At 40.1% G+C, this 22410-nt stretch overlaps 1 protein-coding gene across 4 annotated transcripts in view; it reads right to left on the reverse strand.

The window, feature by feature from the left end:
- The window catches only part of MINDY3 (MINDY lysine 48 deubiquitinase 3), a 103522-nt gene that overhangs the window by 67575 nt on the left and 13537 nt on the right, over positions 1-22410 (reverse strand). For 2 of the 4 annotated variants that reach the window (XM_074984807.1, XM_074984806.1), the window contains exons 3-8: positions 21094-21151; positions 20506-20679; positions 13491-13542; positions 11558-11672; positions 7760-7833; positions 7191-7270 (exon numbers count right to left, since the gene is read on the reverse strand). In XM_074984807.1, coding sequence (XP_074840908.1) covers positions 7191-7270; positions 7760-7833; positions 11558-11672; positions 13491-13542; positions 20506-20679; positions 21094-21151 — 553 coding nt within the window. Of the gene's footprint in view, positions 1-7190; positions 7271-7759; positions 7834-11557; positions 11673-12676; positions 12780-13490; positions 13543-20505; positions 20680-21093; positions 21152-22410 lie in introns of those variants that run through there. The other 2 variants (XM_074984808.1, XM_074984809.1) reach the window with 2 other exon arrangements.

Here is a 22410-nt window from a genome sequence, read left to right on the forward strand (position 1 = left end):
GTTACAGGACTGCAAGCACTTCAGAATTCTGTGTTTTTAAGACACTATTGAAGATCAATATATGTGATATTTAGCATTTAAAATATAGGATGAAAGCTACCTTGCTTCCCTACTAGGGAGTAATTAAGGGTAACTATGTTTTCAGGCACAGATTTTTTTTTCCCTTTCAGCTTCAATAGAGCATCTAGGAAAGAGGATGATTTTATAAACTGAATGCCTGAAACAAGTATTATGTGAAAGATTCAGTGTAGGAGAGAAAATTGCCTACTATTTTGAGACATTATGTCATAAAGGAAACATAAGAGAGCCTCTGATAGTTGAGGGCTTTCACACAGCCTGCTATGCCGTCTCAGGCTTTTTGTCAGAAAATTAGTCCTTTCCAGAAATAGTTGTTGCAATTTCTTTATTAGGTAGTTAGTTTTTAGTGCACTGCACCTTTCATAGGAGAACTTTTTTCTGGGCTTTATTATGATGCTACTTCATGCTTAATGCAACTTAAGTGCCACCTTGTGTTGATATGAAATAATGCAGAAGTTCTTACAGTTTTTGAAAAGGCACAGCATTGCATATATTAATGAAATTATTATTTCATAGATCACAGCATTTGAGACAACAAAAAAGCAATTGGTATTAAAATGGGAAGAGTCCACCACAAAAAATAATTCATAAAGAAATCAAACAAGTTAAGATAGCGTAGTTTTGAAATAAACTGAGTCTCAAATTCGATATTCACAAATGAAAGGCATCTTCCAACTAGGCTGGAATATAGGAGGGAAGAGAGAAGACAAAATGAACACAGCAAGGATGGGAAGTAAGCTGACAGGATGTCAAAGAAGTAAAGTGGAATTTGTTCAAACAAATGTTAAAACAAAGAGCAATCTAAATTGGTGAGAGATGGGAAAAAAAGAAAGTTATGTAATATTCCCATATGGCACTTAGATACTTATGGAATTTCACAAGTCAGTACTGTATACCATCTGCAGAACAGTTTTGAATTGCAGAATATTGTAATTTGATCTTTCAATAAATAACTAAAAGCATGAATTTAATAAAGTTTCTGAGATGGTGGAACAGCAATATAGGGTGAAATGCAATGAGGTGAGAAAGCATCCAGAAAGGATAAGGAGAAATGGTTAGAGGAGCAATGTGAAGATATAGAGAGGTATTATGGTGCGTGTAAGACCAGGGAAGTGTATAAAATGATTAGGAATATTAACAGGAAATGGCAACCAAAGCAGATGGCGATCAAAGATGAGAACAAAGAAGTGCTCATGAATAGGGAGAAGATTGTGCAGCGATGGACAAGATATTGCACCAATCCATGCAAAGCACAGTTGGACCAGAGTGTCTCAGAGAGACTGACTGAGGAACTGAAAGAGATACCTCCACTGAGCATTGAGAGTGAGACCAGTATTTCAAAGGAGGAAGTAGAAAAAGCAGTGAAACAACTAAAGAACAAGAGCCTTAGAAATGATAAGATCACGGGAGAGATGATCAAATACGGTGGAGAAAGCACGATTCAGGAAATACACCAACTACGTAATATACCATGGAAAGAAGGGAAAGCACCTAAGGAATGGACAAGATCCATGCTAGTGACAATACCCAAGAAAGGAAGCACACTGGAGTGCAAAAACTACAGAACAATTGCCCTAACGAGTCATCTAGGCAAGGTGCTGCTGATGATACTGACGGAGAGACTAAGATTGCAGACAGAAAAACATATAGCAGAGGAGCAAGCAGGGTTCAGAAAAGATAGGAGTACCATACAGCAGATATTGGCACTAAGACTGATAGCAGAGAAAGCTCGATGAAAGAACAAGAACGTATATACTTACTTCGTCAATTTTCAAAAGGCATTTGACAGTATAGATCAGAAAGTGATTTGGGCGGTGTTGGAGTCATACGGAGTGGACAGCAGACTGATATAGTTGCTGAAGGATATCAGTGACAATGCGGAGGCAGCGGTGAGATCATGTGGGGAATTGGAAAGTTGGTTTAAAACAAGTAGAGGTACGAGACAAGGAGATCCAATATCACCAAGTATTTTCATTGCACATCTGGAGAGAGTGATGGACAAGATCAAGGAAGAGGTAGAAGGGATATCTGTGCATAGGAAAAGAACTAACAACTTGAGGTTTGCGGATGATACAGTCATTGAGGAAGATGAGGAGAAGTTAGCAAAAATGGAGCAGGTGCTAAATGAAGAAGGGCAGAGGTACGGTCTGATTATGAACATCGATAAAGCAAAAACAATGGTATTTGGAGAGAAGGAAATAGGAAGAAAGATCAGTGTAGATGGTACTGAACTAGAAAATGTAGAGAAGTTCACATATCTGGGGAGCAACATAACGTATGATCTAGATGTAAGATGGAAATAGAGACTAGAACAGCGAAAGCAAGAGCTAGTTTGAAGGCAATGAATAAAATCCGGAAAAGCAAAGTCATTAGCTTAGGAATGAAGCTGAGCGTCTTGAAAACGTGTGTATTCGGCAGCATGTTGTACGGATGTGAGACATGGGTGATAACAAAAGATTCAAAAAGAAGAATAGTGGCGTTTGAAAGGAGTTGTTATAGAAAGATTCTGAGAATAGGATGGATGCAGAAGGTCACCAATGAGGAATAATATAGGAAGACACAGCCGAAAGAACCTGCTGCAGAAGGTTATAAAACGGAATCGACAACTATTTGGGTATATTTGCAGAATGAACAATGAACAAAAAAATCAAGACCCCAGTATTCAGCATAATGGACGGTTCGAATAGGAGAGGCAGACCCCACAGAGAATGGATAGATGATATAGTAAGACTGGCATGGAGCTAGTCTACAGAACCTAAGCCACTCTGCACTGGACAGGGAATGATGGAAAGAAATAGTGAGAGGCATCAGACACCAATGGGCGCTGACCACACGGTTATTGATGACGACGATGAATTTAATCAAAAACATGAATCTCTACATAGGCGCCCGGGTGCTATGGCCATGCCCCTCTGGGCGGCGCAGGCCCCTACCACCTGCCCTGGGTCTAGCCGTCCCAGGGCTTTGTCCCCTTTAAGAGTAGGCAATCGGCCAGCCCGCAGCTGGAGGGCCCCACCTTAAAGGCTGGGGCGGGGCCGCGGCCAGTCAAACAGTCCAGGGTCGGCCTTTAGCTCCGGGTGGGACCACAGTCACGGGAAGCCCAGCCCTCAGTTCAGGGCGGGGCAGCAGCACAAGGGTTTGGGGAACAAGCCCAGCCCTCAGTTCAGGGTGGGGCAGCAGCACAAGGGTTTGGGGAACAAGCCCAGCAAGGGCTTACCCTGTCGGAGAGGTGGTAGGGGGGTCGCAGGCCCTCCCACACCACTGCGACCCGGCCCGGGGCCCTGTGGGTTGCTTACATACTACCACGGTGGTGGGGATCCAGGCCGCAACACACCGCCATGGGTTCTAGTGCAGTGTTCCCCGGGCCACTTCCTACCTCCACCTCCATCGGGGGAAGGTCCCAGTCCATCTGGTCAGGGGGTCCCGTGGGGTCGGCCCCCTCCAAATCGTCTACCTTTGGGGGCTCCGGCCAGTCGGTCATCTCCACATCGTTGGGGTAGTCCAGCAGTGGTAGCACGGTGGGCCCGAGGCGATCCTGGGCCTGGGGGCTGCAGGTGTCCACTGGAACTATGGGGAAGGCCGCTCTTGGGGCCTCATGGTTGCTAACCCCTGCCTGTATGGCTGGGCCTGGGGTTTCCTCCAAGGAGGGGGTCCTCCACCGGCATGAGGGTCCTGGTAGATCTGGGAAGTCCAGGTAGGTCCCCTGGGGCATCCAGATCTGTAGCTATCCTGGCTGGTCTGGGCCGCTGGGGGCTTGCTCCTCCTGACTGGCCAGGTGGCAGTGGGCTCTCTGCCCCGGTATCTGGGAGCCCGTGAAGGTGCTACCTCTCTGCCTGGAGGCCCAGGCTTTAATGGGTCCCGAGCTCTGCCCTTGGCCCTTCTGGCTCTAGGCCCCGCCCTCTGAGGGGCGGGCCACTGGTGTTCTGGCTCCGGGCCCGCCCACCAGGGCCTCTGCGCAGCCTCCTCTGTCTCTGAGTCAGCGGGAGGCCACAGCGGCTCACTACACTCTAGTATTAAGATTTAGGACCTTGACCTGTTCCCTGAAACTAATGAAGATTATTGGGGTCAAAAACAGGTCAACAGAAACCAAGCCACAAATATACCAACTGTTAAAAGATTTATTTTGTCTGAATTTATACACAGTAAATGTGTACAATCAACTAACATTAAACAACATCAGAATACCACTAACTTAGGTTCTTGCATCTTTAAAAGAAGCATACCTTGAAAGCATTGCCACAAGAAAAAAAAAGTTCTAAGAGTCAGTGAATAGCTTTTATTTGCCAGACTCAGGGTGTGTCTATACTTGCATTCCTCTTTTGAAAGAGGTATGCAAATGAGATGAATTGAAGATGCAAATGAGGTGTAAATTTGCATATTCAACTTCCAAAAGATCTTCTTTCGAAAGAAGAAAGCCAGTGTAGACGCTGCCCTTCCAAAAGTAAACCCCATCTTCGAAAGAATCCTTCTTCCCACTAAATAAAGCTTTTTCGAAATTAGAATATGCAAATGAGGTGCAGAATATGCAAATTTGCACCTCATTTGCATACCTATTTCGAAAGAGGAATGCAAATGTAGACCCACCCTCAGTGATCCAACAGAACATAACTACAGGAGGTAGAATCAACTGTAAATCACAGATTCCAAAGCCAAAAGGAACCACTGTGATCACAATCTCAATGGTAAGGTTCAAAAGACCAAAGGTTTCTCTGACATCTGTCTTTGGAACATATAAATTCTCTAACAAAGACTGGATCAATGAAAATACTAACATTCTTAGGCCTTTTCTTGAAGAAAAACACAAGGTGCATCTGAATAAGACAAAGAACCCATCTCAAAGCACAAGAGCTCAACTTCACCATGCAAGATCTATTCTTCAGAGAGAATCCAGGCAGTGTACGAACAAGTATTGGGCCAACCTATGTTCTAGTACTCAAAAGGCATCTGATTTGGGGCGACCTGAAAACCACGTATGATGGATTGAAGAAAGCACTCGGACCAAACATTACCAAAAAGTGACCCCACTGAAGGATTTAAATGGACAAGTGGTCATAGACAAAAAGCTGCAGATATCCAGATGGGTGGAACACTACTCAAGTACAATACAACCTGAACTTGACAACTTCATCCCAACTCTTCCAGAAATGTCTGAGCTAGATGCAGCCTATGGGGGAGGAACTTTCTCAAGATCTTGATGCTCTCACCAATGGAAAAGCACCAGGAAACAACAGAATTCCAGCTGAAGTCCTGAAGGCACACAAGGCTGTGCTCTTCCCTTTCTTCTGTGATTTACTCCTAAAATGTTGGAGGGCAGGTGAGGTCTCACATGACATGAAGGATGCAAACATCATCAGCCTCTATAAAAACAAAGGCAACAAGGGTGACTGCAACAACTACAGAGGCATCTTGCTACTGAGCATAGCAGGCAAAGCATTTGTCCGTGTCATTTTCAAATGCCTGCAAAAGCTCACAGACTGAATCTATCCAGAAACACAGTGTGGCTTCAGGGCTGGTGGGTCAACAATGGACATGATTTTCTCACTTCGACAACTACAGGAAAAATGCAGAGAACAAGGAAAGCCATTATTCATAGGATTTGTGGACTTAAAGGCGTTTGACACAGTCAGTAGATCAGGACCACTAACCAAGACTGGTTGCCCACCGATCCTACTCAAGCTCATAACATCCTTTCATGAAAACAACAGTGCAATGTGATGGATCTACATCGGAACTGTTTGCAACGAACAGCAGAGTCAAACAAGAGTGTATATATGCCCATATCCTCTTTGGCATATTCTTCTCAGTTGTACTACATTGCACATTTCAAAACTCACACCGTGATGTATTTCTCCACACAGGATTAGATGGGTCTCTCTACAACCTGGCAAAACTCAAGGCCAGAACTAAGGTCAAGAAAGTCCTCCTCAGGGAACTCCTCTTAATAAATGACGCAGGTCTCATCGCTCATAATGAAGACATGCTACAGTCACTGATGGATTCTCTATCCACAGTCTGGAAGTTGTTTTCCCTTGACATAAGCATGAAGAAAAAAAAAAAAAAAAACCCTGTTGTATTCACTGAAGGTGGATGTCTGCAACCCAATGTCATTCTGGATAACAGCCCATTAGACGTGGTTCAACTGTTCTGTTACCTTGGATCTACTGTCACCGCAAACCTATCCCTGGACGAAGAACTGAACATCTGAATTAGGAAGGCAGCTATGATTTTTGGCAAACTTATGAAATGAGCGTGGAATCCTAAACTGACCATGAAAACAAATATATTAATCAGGAATGTGTATTGAGTATACTGCTACATGGATCTGAGGCAACCACCACCTACTCAAACCCAGAGGAAAAACTGCCAGCTTCCATCTTTGCTGCCTCTGCAGAATTATGAATATCAATTGGTAAAATAAAGTTTCAAATGCCGATGTCCTGTCAAGATCTGTCATACCCAGCCTCACAGCGATCCTCAACAGCAGAAGACTACTATGGCTTGGTCATGTGACAAGGATCGGTGACGTATGTCTTCCCAAATAAATCCTCTTCAGTGATTTATTTGGGAGGACATTCGTCATGTGGGTTGAGAACAAGAGGAAGACCAAGGCTAAGATTCAAAGATACATACAAAAAGAATCAGTAAGTGTGGGACTGCCAGTGCATGAGTGATGCAGAGGGAGAGGTATAGCTTGGCACCAGTGGATACTCAGGACCCATTAATTTTACTCCATGGGCGCTCCATCAGCAGATCATCAACAGAGTCCACACCCATACCTATTCCAGGCCACAGATGTCACCAGACCAGGAAGTTCCAGACTACACAGATTCAACCTAACTGAAGAATTAGACAAGTGATTTTTAAAAATTATAAAAAGGTATAGCCTTACAAGCCTGAGTGCTGTATAAATACTGGCTAATTAAACACAAATCACACAAAGCATTTTGAGGATTAATGAACACCAAGCCACAAAAGATTTGGGGAGGATTAAATGTTACTATCACTTGATACCTACACTGAATGAGGAACACTGTTCAACTCAAGTTTCTAATACTGAACAGTCATGACGTGTAAAAACAGATAAAAGTATAAACTGAAAATAACTAACTTACTCATTCCTGAGCATTCTCTATCTCCGTCCCACACATTAGAAACTGCATGCCCCGTCAACAAGAGGTTAATTAAGCTTTGGCTATATAATAGGGAGACATAATTGATTAAAAAGTGACATGCAAAATATATTTCTGCAAATATTATTATTCCTGAACCAAGCAGAAAACTTGTATCTTAGCAAGCATTTGCTGTTTAAATACTTTGAATTCACTTTAAACCAACATTTTAACATAAGATTGCAAATTTACCTCCATCATAAGAGTTTGATTACTTCCTCTGGAAATTCAGTATTAAGAGGGTTTGTTCCAAATCACAGCAAACAGTGTGTACAAAGGGATTACAAGAATTCAAGTAGAAAGTTACCGGAAGAGTTGCTGCTTTTATCTACTGCAGAACAGCAAATTCATTCTTAAGCATGCTCAACAATTATTTCTAAAAGAATATTCCCTTGTACAATCATGGGAAAATATGTTAGTCCATGCTACAGAGAAGACCATTGAATAATCTGGCTCGTCTAGTGAAAATATAAATGATTGCAAACACACTAAGATCACTTTTTCCATCTTACCTCCCATGGCCATAGACAGGATCTATCAATGGTTCTGTGGAATCTTCAATTTCATTTTTTATGTTTTCGATACCCTGGAGAAAAAGCAGAACTACTCATTGGAGTATTTATATATATATATAAACAAAAAACAACAAAAAAAAACCCCCCAACACAACACTATCAGAGGGGTAACCAAGTTAGTCTGTGTCTTCAAAAGCAACAAGAAGTCCTGTGGCACCATACAGCCTAACAGATTTTGGAGTGTAAGCTTTCATGGGCAAAAACCTGCTTCATCAATGCATGACTGGGGGGTTCCAGAGGAGAGTTTAAATATATGGGCTGTTAAGGATGAATACAAAGTTCAAGCTAGCAGATAAAATAAAGCAACCAGACAATAAAACACATCAAGGTTGGCTGCCCTAGCAACCTCACTGCAAAGTAACATAACTGACAGTAAGCATCTGAACAAGTATTTTTCCTCAGTTTTTAAAGAGGCTAATGATGAGTTTAGGGATAGTAGCAGGATGTCTGATGGGAATGAGGATATGGAGATAAAAATTATCACATCCAAGATGAAGTCAAACAAACAATTTAATGGGACTAATCAGGTGCCCAGATAATTTCCATCTAAGAATATTAAAAGAACTGAATTTACAAGACTAATAGCAAGGCTTTTTTAATAAATCTCTAAACTTAAGGGTCTATCATTGTGACTGAAGAATTGCTAACTCAGAGGAAAAAATATCTAGAAAAATGAAGGGCTATTAGTTAAATCTCGCTCGCATGCAGTCTTGGAACAAATTCTCAGAGAGAAAATAGATGAGAACATAGAGATTAACAATAACTGAGATAAAATGCAACATGGGTGTAGAAAAGGGTAGCTTGTGCCAGACTTACTTTGTCGCCTTCTTTGAAAAGTAATGACTTTTAAGTCAAGAAAATCCAGTACAAGTCTAGTCTTCCTGGATTTCAGTAAAGCATTTCCACATGGTAAATTATTTATTAACTAAATTAATGAAAATGTGAATTAATATGACAGTGACAAGATAAGGAACAGGTCAGAGGGGAGACAATGGGTCACAGCAAAAAGGTGAAAATTAAGGCTGCAGAAAGATTACTAGTGCAGTTCCTCATGGATCAGTCTTGGGACCAAAACATTTTTATTACTGACCCTGGGACAGAAATTAAGTGTGACAATAAAATCTGTGGATGAACAATGTTGGGAGGTACAGCCAATATGGACGAGGACCTTGGAAATGGAATTAAAACCAAGTGCAAAAACATGTATTTAGGGACTAAAGAATTTTTGCTATAATCTGGAGAAACAACAGTTAGAAGTAACAAAGGAGGAGAAAGACCTGGACATATTGGTTGTTCAAAGATGACTGAGATGACAAGGTGATGCAGCCATGAGGAAGGCTAATGAAGTCTGAGTATTCATATGGTGCAGTATTTCCAGTAAAGAGAGAAGTTACATGTTGCACGGTTAGTACAAATGTATACTCATTTGGAATACTATGCATAATTCTGGACTTCATGATTAAAAGAGATGAATTTAAAACTAGAACAGGTGCACAGAAGAGCTCCTAGGACGATCTGAGAAATGGAAAACCTACCTTACTGGAGGAGATTCAAAGAGTCTGGCTTGTTTAGTCTAACCAAAACAAGGCTGACGGGATGTATGATGGTGCTCTCAACGTCAGTGGGGGATAAATACCAAGGAGAGAGAGAAGTTAAATACCAATGTGACAGAACAATAGAAGGGCACAAACCGGCCATTAACAAATCTAGGCTTGAAATTAGATGATGGTTTCTGATCGTCAGAGGAGTGATGTTCTGGAACACACTTCCAAGAGGAACAGTGGGGGCAAATGACTTAACTGGCTTCAAGAGTGTACTTCTTGAGTTTCTGGAGGGGGTGGTATGAGATTGCCTGCAATGGGCTGGAAGCAATCTACGACTGCTGGCAGCAAAAATCTCCAACAGCTGCTGATGGAACACTAGACAGGAAGGGACTTCTTTCCCAAGCGTGGTCTGGTAGGTTTTGCCCACGTTGTCCGCTCATGGTCTAACTCACTGCCATATTTAGGGTCAGAATAGAAAGGGTTTTCTCCCAGATCAGACTGGCAGAGACCCTGGGGACTTTTGTCTTCCTCTGCAGCATGGGGCAGGGATCACTTGCAAGTTTTAAGCTAGTGTAAATGGTGAATTCTATGTAACTTGAAGTATTTAAACCATGACATAAGGACTTCAGTAGCTCAGCCAAGAAATTAGAGGTCTGCTATAGGACAGCACAGGTGAGGTTCTGTGGCCTGCAATGTGCAGGCAGTCAGACTACAGGATCAAGATGGTCCTATCTGACCTTAAAGTCCATGAGTCTATGGCAGGAGTGGATCATTTTTGATGGAGGGGGGCACTCCAAGAATTTGGTTAGTGGTAAGGGGCCACTCTCTTCTAGGATATTAATGGAGGAGATGTGGGGTCTGTGATGGAGATTCGGTGCAGAAGGGAGCTCAGGAAAAGATACTGGGGTGCTGGAGGGAATTTGGGGTCTGGGAGGGAGTTTGGGTAAAAGGGGTTGCAACCTGAGACTGGGGATTGGGGTGCAGAACAGGATGCAGGGTCTCAGAGGGGTTGTGACAGGGGCAGGAGTGGGTTCAGAGGGTTTGGGTTGTGATCCAGTGCAGGAGGGGATTGTGACACGAGGCATAGGTGCAAAAGGGGTTTCACAGGTTTTGGCTTGTGACCTAACCCAAAAAGAGTTTGTAAGGAGGTGTTTGTGACATGGGGCAGGGGTGTAGGTGGTGGCTGTGATCTGGGGCAGGGAATTGGGGTGCAGGAGGGGTTTGTGAGCACATGCAGGGACATAGAAGGAAATACAGAGGGTGACTGGGGATAAGAGGGAGTTGTGATCTGGGCAGGATGGAGAGGGTTCAGGTTGTGACCTGGGGCAAGAAACTGGGGTTGGGTGCAGGCTCTGACTGGGAAGTCACCATAGTAGGTGAATTCTGGGCAACACTACAGTGAGGCTCATGTAGGCTCCTTGTCTGCATTGGCCCTGGAATGCTGCTCAAAGCAGCCTACTGCTGGGGTTATGTGTCTCTGTGCTGCACTCCCCATGGGGAAAGGCTATGTGCCACAAGTACACCCCAAGCAGATCCAATTGGCCAGTTTTCAGCCAGTAACAGCTGAAAGAATTGTGCTTGGGATAATGGCAGCACATGGAGTCCCTCTCCCAGAAGGTCCACGCTGTGCTGTGATGCTCATGTTGGCCCCAAAACCCAGCAGCTCTGAGCAGCATGTGGGGGCCTGGCAAGCAGGAAGCCTGCCCAAAGATATTGCTAGGCCGCAGGACACTGGGGACCCATGATCAAAAGTTTTGGTGGCCTGGACACACCCCAATCTACAAAATAAGGAACAAATCACTACACTCAGAATTAAAGAGTGGGAGAACACTGCAAGAAGGTCCTCTAACTTTCTCCCTTTCTTCATGTTTTCATAGCTACTGGCTGAAGGGCTAACATGAAAACTGAGCTATATCTCTATGAGTCTAACATCTCTTACTAAATAGGTTATTTTAAATCTATGTAAATATTCTTCTCCACTTGTTACTTTGCAAAATATCATATGAACTTCAGAAAGGAATTTTCATAAAAAACAACCTACAAATTTATTTGGGAGGTTGCCCCACTACAATATAAATAAGGAGCCCATCTGACCCATAAATCTGAAATTAACTCAATTTTCATTTCTGAGCTTGCCGCTCACCTTTAAGTGAAATAGCAATAATAAAAATCTTCTCTTTTAAAAACAAACCTTTGTCAATATCACAGAATACAGAAAGAGCAATACTCCAAATTTACTTGTCCATACTGAATACTGATCCCACATTGCATCCTTTAGTTCTGGAAAGCTTTGGAAGGATTGCTTGCTGAAGATAGAAAAAGAAGAAATAATTTAGATATAGCATTAGAATAGTGTAAAAAGTAAAAAAGAATATTAGATCGTAACATCAAGTCCAAGCAAAAACAAGAGAAACATCAGTGTTATTGCACGCTTTGATAGTTACACAGCAATCTTGCATTAACATACCTGGCTCACAATTATTAGTATTTATCAGAAAAGGAAATAAATTATTTATTTAAAAAGGTTGTTACAGTATTACATTCTATTGTTATGCAAATAATTTAGTAAAAATTATGTGCAACCAAAACAGCACAAAGTGGCTAGAATAAATAATTAACATTTTTTTTTTCCAAATCTGAAGTTGCAGTGGAATGACTAGGTCTGTCAGTACAGTAATTAATAATGAAAGGAAGGGAGGGAGGGAGATCTTAAAGCTTCACCTGATTGGGTGGAGTTTCTCTTCCTTCAGTATCAACCTGTAGGGGCTATCAGCAATCACTTACTCTGAAGGGCAAGCTAGACATTCAAATGGCACCTCTCAGAGGACTCATTCAGCATTTGGAAGACTATTGTTAAAAGGTCTTTTCGTCAATAAGACACCTTTTAGACAAAAGTCTTCATCTGGTGTGAGCATGTACAATGGAAAAAATTGGCAAAGTGACTAATTTAATGGATTAGAGGTTTATCCAGACAGGCTGGTAGATCTTACATGAGAAGCAGAATAAACCTCTGAATGCAGCTAAGCGGGGTCATTGCTTTCTCTCAGGACAGCATGGGATCATAACCACAGATTTCTTTTAAGAGCATATAGTCATTGTTTCTTTTGTCACTTAAGCAGAGAAAGCCTGACAATGTTAGAAGTATAAATTTAAATACATTTAGTAAGCCATTTTATTTAGTCTACCATTCTGTTTCTAATATATATCTTATTATTTATTCTTATGAAATCTATATTGCAATGGTGTAAAATCTGCTTGTGAGGGGAAGGTTCACTCAAACCATTCCTGATAACAAAAAGCATGCTGCAACCTTGAAAAAGGTATGGAAGGCACAGAAAGCTCAGAAACCTAACCCGCCAAACAAACTTCATCAACAGAGCATGGGAAAGGATGGCCACTCCCAGTGAGATGTTCTGTGAGAAGCAATGATAAGTAAACATCAGGGGACCTGGTACAGGACCAAGGAAGAGACAAGAGGTGACTATGAAGACAAGCAATGTTATATTTTTCTTCCTCTTTCCTCTATCACATAAAAGGATGTTTTGAACACTGAATACCAAAAACTATTGTAAGGAAAGTTGAAGGTGATAAAAACTTGTAGTAATCTTTAGATTTATTAGAAAGTTCTATTTTATCCAAAACTTTCTTAAATTTCTATTACTGTTTTCGTTTTGTTCCTTAAACATTTATGGAGAATAAAATGTAGCCTTTTTTTTTTTTTTTTTTAAAAATTACAACCTTCTCAGACAAATTAAACAGAATTTCATCCTTTAAACCAGAATTTAGACAAAAACTAGAAAGGACAGTCCTAAAGCTAAAATAAATGACACAGATGAACATGAACCATTTTTGATGTTGGATAAACTGACGTTGCATTTTAATTAACTGCAAAGAGATGCACATAATCTTGTGCAAAGTGTGCTAATTTAATACTTCAGATAATTTTTTTTGAACTCTGCAACAAATGATTGTGCCTTTTTGAATTAAAAAACAACATAAAAATAAAATTTTGAACTACAACTTTGACCCACTCTTTTAAACACTCCCATGTACCTTGGAGAGATTTTGAATATTAAATAAGATTGTGAAATAATGTATTTTAAATGTTCCAACATGTTACTTACTGAATTAACGCATGAAATCGCTCAAAGCCAAGCTCTTCGGCAGCCAAGGCAGCTATATACAAGAGACACTTTTCAGCACTACACATGGCAAAAAAATGACACAAGATACACACAGCAAGCTAATGTACTTTCAATCTTCAATTGTATTTAATGTACCCTACTTTTGAAATTTTATTTTCAATTTTTTTAATCTCAATTTTCTTCACTGTAACAATATTGATTCTTCACCATACCAATCAGCAAATGCGCCACTATGTAGATTACAGACTAGTATCTTATTTTTTTAAATCAAAAGTACTCAGCTACTAGTTTGTAGCCTTGAAAATGTGTAAAACTATAAACAGATGTTTTTGAAAAAGTGATGATGATTGTTAGTCACCAAGCATAAACATGCTACAAATAATTTTGGAAATCAACTGCAAGTATTATGTCTAGAGCAAAGCAAGCATGGTTATTTTAATATTTTTGAGTAAAGTCAAAGTAAGAAAGCTATATTTTTGAAATATTTAAGTAACACTTGTTTTCATAAACAAATTAAAATGGTTCCAAATACAATTCTAGCACAGTGTTCCTACAACAAGATTTTCAGACCTATAAACTATCTTTCCCCTCCAGACATTCCTGTGAGGTTCAGTGTAGACATTTGGCTCCCCATTAAGGCTTCTGAATTGGAGAGAAAAATTAGCTTTTCTTGGCTTTCACTTGCTCTTAATAGACTTTAAAACCAGATACTTGTAAAATGTGTAAAACAAGTATCCAAGATTACAAAAGATGCTCTGAAATTAAAATCATTAGCAGGTTTTGGCTCCATCTATATTCCTAAATATTTTACCTTGTAGCTTGTGTATCATAAATAAAACAGATGCTTTCACTTTGAATTCAAACTGAACAATGGACTTCTATCTGATCCTGAAGGCACAGGCACGAGTAGCAATGCTTCCGTTTGTTTCAATGGATGCATGACTGAGTTCTGTGCCAGTTACATGTGTATCTGTCATAAGCAATACTATCGATCCAGTATGAAGGTTAACAAAATAATGAATAATGGAGGAATAATTTATCTGTAGAGCAGCGGTGTCCAATAGGAATTCAAAGATTGCAACAGGTGTGGTTGTTGTCTTTCCATACTTGCCACATTACATTATACAAAACTTTATAGAGCCAGGCACTCCCAGCCCCCTCTAAATAAATGCCCTCCCCTCCCCAGAGCCAGATCCTCCCTCCCCCTGGCTCTAACTGAATGCCTTCCCACCAGAGCCAGGCACCACCAGCCACCCCCACTCTAATTCAATGCAAGTGACTCGCCAGAGCCACCAGAGTTGCTGCTGGGGCCGCCATGCGCTTCTCCCACCAAGCGGTGGGGTGCGTGCATGGAGTGGGCAGATGGCACTTCCCACATGTTGCTTCAGGACAAGATGCATTTAATGGTTCCAAGAGCCACGGGCTGGCCACCCTTGTATTTGCCACGACGCAGTGCCCTATTCCCCACATGTGGCAAGCAGCAAACGTTTTGGACACCCCGATATAGATAAATGGCTTAATTGAATATCAAAGGTGTGTTCTGAACGGTCTTTTTAGTTTGCCTGCAATACACAGTATGAGTCTCTCTTCAGTAAAGAGGTGACTTTTGCAATGACTAATTACCGGAGTTTTGGGCTCATTATTTCAGTATCCTCAGCACTGTCACCTACGTACTAATAGTTTTAAAAATCACAAACACTCAGGAATTTCTAAAGTTAGATTTATTACAAGAACATGAACTTTTTCTAAATTTCCTGTCATATAATATGTATTTTGAGAAATAGGAAACCAAACTAGAACAGAAGATACTATAAATGTGTGATGTGGCCAGATAATACTGTTGGAACCTTAAAATCAATCTGAAACGGCAAAGTTACCTGTGGATCCTTGTCTGGATAGAACTTCCTTTTTAAATTAATGAAAAAAAATTCAGAGGTATTTGTCTTCTGAGTTTCAAGTTTGTTTTAGACAAGTAGTCTAGTCAATGGACCACTCACATACCAAAATAGACATCACCAAGTTAATCCCATTTAAAGTGACTACCCAGAATATTCTTTGGGGGGGGGGGAAGGGAAACAATGATTTAACACTTCCAATTTACTGGCTAAAAAGCTTTACATAATCTAAAACGAGTAATTTTTGGACAAAAACTGTATAAAAATGCATTTTAGAAAAAATGAGCAGCTGTTCACGAGGAAAACCATTGTTAAGTTTATAGAAGTCATAACTGCTCTCATAGTAAATAGGCTAATTTTTAAAAAAAAAAAAAAACAGAAAAAGAAAAATGTTAGAATAAAAAACATCAAATCAACATTGAAACTCGAAGGATAACACTCTTATAACAAAGCAGCCGGCCTCCAAGTCACGAGTATATACCATAAAAGCAGATGAAAGAAGCCCACATGTGTTTGAATCCACTTTGTTGGAAGATCCAAAAACAGTATTTTAGACAATTTCTTTCTGCTATTACTTAGAATAGAATAGCAAAAAATGGAACACTTTGAACAACAGATGAGAGAACCAGGAAAGAAGAGGTAATCTTTAAAAACAAAACAAACCAAATCAAACATGGAGATAGGCATAATTCAAATGAGATCACACTGATACAGCATTTAGTTGGGAGAGAAAGAGGAGAGGAAAGAATGGATGGACTAAAAAAAAATCTATACAAGAAAAAGGTAATTACAGAACCTTTAGTTTAAAAAAAGTGTCTTTACAATATTTGAAAATATTTAGTGCATTAAGACAGAAGTAGAAATCTTTGAAACATTAATGAACAAACTTCAGTTTTTATTCTATTTGAAGTATATAATTAGACTTCCAAAGGCAGCAGCCTGACTATAACACTGACTGCTGTCTATGAAACCATCCTGCCTTCTGCCACTCCAGAAGTCTTGAAAAATGAAAAGGCAAAGTTTGATTGTATCTTTGGTTACAGCTGAAAGGACAGGAAATTTCAATCTATTTCTTAACCCTGCCAGTGGTGATACTCTGCACTACCATCAGCTCCTTGATCCCCATCTCTTGGCCAGATAAGGACTTGAAAGCCCCCTATAGCTAAAAGCTACAGTTTCACTAGCAAGGTTGTCGGCAAAACCCTGGTTTTGTCGGCAAAACTTATGGAGCATGCACACACAAAATGCATTTTGTTGAAAGCATCTGGACAAAACACAGCACTTTTGCCAGCAGCATTTTGCCTCAAAGCTGTGAGGCAGAATGCTGCTGCTGACAGGTTCTGTTGACAAAAAGTTTGTGTGGCCACTCTGGGGGCACCTTCTCTCAACAGACACAACAATGGGCAGCCCTGTCTGCTAGGCTTCAGAGTACCTGTTTTATCAAGACAGTAGCTGGGCAGTCTGGCTGCTTTGCTGACACAGCTAAGCACTCTCCTGATTGGCTTTTGTGAGTGGCCACACTCTAGCAACAGAAATTTTGTCCAGAAAACTCTCCAGACAGTGACTTCTGTTGACAGAGTGCTGTAGTGTAGCCATAGACAAAATGAGGGAAAATGAAGTCCAGGAAGGAAGTAAAAAAAAAATCAAAATACTACTTGAACTCCAGAGTTCAAGTAAGAGATGAGCTGTTCGATATCTGAGACAAGAGACAAGGCAAGTTCGCCATTAAAGTATCCTGTTCTTCTAAACAAAGGACCTTCAAAACACAGAGAAACTTTGACTGTCACATTCCGGTTAAAGGACAAAGTAAACCACAATTCTCAAACTGGTACAGCAACAAAAAACTACATAAGAAACATTGGGCCAGATTAATACACCACAATAGTTAGCTCATAATTCCAACTAGCCCAGCTATAGTGAAAGTGACCACAGTATCAAACACTTGATCTAGAGCAATTGGATTATCAGAAGATTAGTTGTAAGTGGAGCTGCAGCATCCCCCCTCTTCTTTAGTAGCTCCAGCTTTAGCAACACTTAGCTTCAAACAGTGCTCTTTTTAGTTAGGTGGAGGTAAAAGTACCACTGAACTTGAGCTAGAGATTTGTGGGGTGGGAAGGAGTCTGACTGGGGTAAAACTTAAGACGGAGTTGACAATTCAGTGAAAAGAAGCCCTTCACCACCAGGCTGTCTATATCAAGGCTACTTTATGGGGAAAGGAGAAGATTTCTTGCAGCAAGCATACCCACTTTCTATGATCACCCAGACCTCAGTACAGATCAGTATTTTCATGGGATGCAGAATGGAGGCAAATAGGATTTGGATAAGCCTACTAGCAACCAGAAACTGCTCAAATGTATTACAAGACAAACCTCACAGCACAAAGATGATGTTCATGACAAGCAAGAAGCAAAAGAAAATAGACATTATTAGTCCATGGGTACAATAATCTGTCAAGGAAAGAATTAACTATCCTTAGAAATAAGTTGCCAATAACAGCTTTATGGACATTATGTCGTAGGTGGGAAAAACAGGTTTGTTGAACAAAAACAACTCAATTATTTAAATCAGCATTTCCCAAACTATGTTCATTCAGAACACCAGTGTTCTGCGGATGTGTATAGGTGTTCCATGAAAATGTGGTGATGTGAGCAATATTTTTCCTTCCGAAATATTAAAAGTGAAATTATGTGCATCAAATTCATACAAGTATAGTTCTAATTTTGGGACTCATACAAAACAATCACTCGATTCAGATTATTTCAGCATGAGCCATGTTCAGAGAAATCACATGATGCTGCACCTGATATGAGGATCCAACTCTCCAGCATCATTTCTAATATTAAGCAGGTTTGCAGCAAATGTTACTTATTTTTATTTTCCAGTAGTCTTCTGTAAAAATATATTTATAAAAAGAAAAATTAAAAATATTTTCCATACCTAATTTGTTTTAAATTTTTTTCATAAAAAATGCTTATTTTTTTTAAGCTTTAAGGAAGGACAGTCCTTTTTTTGACCAATATTGTCTTATTTTTGTACAAAGGAATGACACTAATCCTCTTTCTTTCGGTAGTTATATTGATGTTTTGTTTTGGGTTTGTACTTAATTTTTAAACTTAAATTATAGGGTTGCCAACCTGCCTCCTACCAGGACATTAGTTGTTCATTCAGATGATTTTCTCTTATTTTTTGTTCTTTGTAAAATAAGACACCTAAAAAAATTAAGTCTTTTAGATCAACTTTTGAGCATTACATGCAGCAATTTTTCAGTATGAAATCCTTCACCCCCACCTGACAAGCCTGCATGGGTTCTGTCAGTATATTCTAAGCTTGAAAGTGTTCCATGGCCAAATTTGTTTGGGAAATGCTGTTTCAAGTGATCCTGTCTGAAAGACTTACAACTCTAACAATCTTTGTAAGGTGAGGTTGAACTTTGTTGATCAAGCAACTCTTAGAAACCAATATATTAACTATCGTCTGAGCATTCAAAAGTATCCTAGACACTTAACAGAAGCTACTAAGACAATCCCTACTAAAAAGAGCTTAGCAGAAAAATCTATTCAACAATTTATCTATTCTGAAAAGCTTTTTCTTGTATTATTGTCTACAAAAAGCAAGTACATGGACTAAATAAGGTATGATTATCACACTGATAGTGCATCCTTCCTCACATCATCTGTTTCAAGACTAAGGATATGTCCACACTAGCACTTTCTAAAATTATAGCATATGTCACATGGGAGTGAAAAAGCCACTCACCCAAGCAACATAAATTACATCAACTTAAGTGCTGGTGCAGACAATGCTATGTTGGTGGGAGAGATTCTTCCAGTGACAGAGATGCTATGGCTTGTTGGGCTGGAATAATTAAGTGAGAGGAAAGCTCTCCCAAAGAGTTACGCTAGAAAGCTTACAGCAGTGCAGCTGCATTACTGCAGCTTCACAACTGTAAACTCTCCAGTGTAGCTGTAGCCTAAATTCTTTGGGATCAGGACATACTTCATAAGTTTGTTAACGCTAAGGTTATGTCTACACTAGAGAGCTTACAGTGGCACCGTTGCACCCATTCAACTGCCCTGCTGTTAGACATCATACAGCCACTCTATGCCAAAAGGAGAGAGCTCTCCCATTGACATGGAGCAGTCCATACTGGCACATCTGTTAGTGTGATTTGTACCACTTAGGGATGTGGGTTTTTCCACACCCCAAATGTCATATTATAGAAATAAAAGTGGTAATGAAGATAGCCTTAATTAAGGCTCTCTCACACCAAAAAATACATGCCATTGGCAAGGGAAAGTAGTTGACATCTGAATTAGATTTGCCGGGATGCCTCTTCTCAGCAGAACAAAAGATGCAATGCCAACACTAGCATCTTAAATAGGGTCAGGATCAATAAAGCAAATCAAGATCCTGGCAAAAAGAAAAGGACTTCAAAAAACCTTCTTCCCTACAAGAGGACTGCACATTTAGGAGAGGGTAATTTCGTTCAGCTGCACTAATGTTTTGTTGAAGAAACTGAACTGTACTTGAGGGGAAAAAATGTTAGAAAAATCCCTTCCTTCCAAAAGGGAACTACATTTTTTTTAAATATGTTGTTCTAAAATAGGTAAAGAAGGCTTAGATAGCATTTCTACAAAGGCTATACTGAAGGAGTGGATAAGGATATAAGCCACTCATTTTTGGCTCTGGTTCAACAATTCTTACAGATTGATGGAACATGCAGAGTCCTCCTGCCTGCCCCCCTCCCCCCCAACTCCAAGATTAGATGAATTTCTGCTTATAAAAAGCTAGAAATGAAAGTTAGTATTGTCCCATGAGAAGGTCGGTCAGATTGCCCAATTTAAGAGAAACAAGTCTGGAACAGCTGTGGTTGACTGTTGTTATAAAAAAAATGAGATAAACAACTAGTTAAACTTTTACTAGTAAGAGAAATAATACCCAACCAGTACCAAACAACAGATAGGGGAAGTAGATTCAAAAACCCTCATCCATACAATAATGAAAAGCAGTATTCCTCAACTGTCAAACTACTGAGTATTCTCTACAATAATGAACTATTGCTCAGGAAATAGCACAGTTTAGAGAGAGATAAGTCTTACAGGGTTGCTCTTCCTGATGACTTGACTCGGCAGGACTCTCAGCAATACTAGCAGTCTCTTCAGTTGTTTTTCCTCTTACCCATGTTGCCAAAGAATACAATTCAGAATTGTCGGAGCAAGCCATTTCTAAAATATCACACAATGTATGGCACAGAAGAGTCTTCTGTTCTTCCTCTGTAAGATTAGAAACCTGCATGAGTTCAATCACTATTTCCTAAATATGCTATTAGCACCGAGTGTAAGCATCTTCTCATTAACTCTGGCAGCTGTCTTATTAAAACACAGAAATTTAAAACCAGCCCTCTAAAGATACACCTCAATAAGATTTCTGTTCCTTACTTTTAAATTCTTTTATAAGAACTTAAACTAATCCAAGAAGAACGTTTCAGTGAGGTTCATCAATGTGATCAAAAATATTGCAGGGCAGCCTTGAGGTATGAGAATTAACTAGTGTCATATGACATATAAGTATAATTTTCCCTATTACACATGGCAGCACAGTGATGGGCAAATTTAGAAATATTTAGCCTCTTTGCAATGCAGATTACTACAATAAGAAATATGAAAAAGGTAAACAGGTCTAACTACCTTGACACTCTCTCCAAGCAGACTTCTCACAGGTGAAAAGCTTCTTCAAAAGGAATGCCTTTAGGTATTAAAGCAACAAATGTTAGACTACAAAAGGAAGTGATCATGTATATTTCACATCATATTTATATTAAAAAGACAGTATTAATATATAGTTAAAGTATCAGATGTTTGAGATCAAACTATGACAGCATCCCAAAGCTTCATTTATTCTCCAGTTTCCCCACTCCCTGCTACTACATTAGTGCCCTCAGAATAATTTTCTCTAATTTTAAGTGTAAACTTCAAGGCTACATCTACACTACCCCAAATCTTCAAAACGGTCATACAAATGGCCATTTCGAAGATTCCTAATGAGGCGCTGAAACGCATACTCAGTGCCTCATTAGCATGCTGCCAGCCGCAGCTCTTCAAAATTGCCGCTTTTCACCGCCGTGCAGCTCGTCCAAATGACGGTCCTTTTCTAAAGGACCCCACAAACTTCAAAATCCCCTTGTTCCTATCTGCTCATAGGAATAAGGGGATTTCAAAGTCAGTGGGGTCCTTTTGAAAAGGACCCATTTGGATGAGCTGCGCAGCAGCAAAAAGCAGTGATTTCGAAGAGCTGCAGCCAGCAACATGCTAATGAGTGCTCAATATGCATTTCAGTGCCTCATTAGTGATCAATTTGTAATATAAATGGCCATTTCAAAGATTTGGGCTAGTGTAGACATGGCCCAAGAGCAAAGCATGCCCCCAGTGCCTGTCAGAGTGCATTCCTATATACTGAACTAAGGACTACTGCCCAATGGGACTCTTGCGCAAGTGAAGGCACACCACCACCTCAGAATTCTAACATACAAATTTACATAAACTATGATAACCTCCTTCCATGCAGGAGACTAAACTAAGTATTTTCAGCAGTTAACATGTTCAGCAGCTTGCAAGCTACATTTTTTCTTTGAAAAGGGTGCCTGGGTAACTGTTTTCCTGTATCAGTCTGAAAACTTATTGACATCCTAGATATCTACTATGTTTTCTATAAATCCTTGAGATTATTAAAAGAAAAGTATCAAAACAAACAACTGCAAAATGAATTTGCAAAACTTATTTTTGGCAGACAAAATGCAAAAACAAACACAGATGTATATGCGTCTCTTCTAATTAATACTCATACCACATAGTATTTTGAAGTGTTATAACACTCCCATAGTCTCCCCTTCCTTGCACCAGGCTTGCTTACCCAACAGATTATCCTATCAGGGGCTTTTTGGCCATCCAGTGCTAGCAGCAGCTATGCCAGATTCTCTCCTGACTCCTCATATTTGACCCCTTCCT

Source organism: Carettochelys insculpta, chromosome 2 (genome assembly GCF_033958435.1).
Source record: "Carettochelys insculpta isolate YL-2023 chromosome 2, ASM3395843v1, whole genome shotgun sequence".
Taxonomy (NCBI): domain Eukaryota; kingdom Metazoa; phylum Chordata; order Testudines; family Carettochelyidae; genus Carettochelys; species Carettochelys insculpta.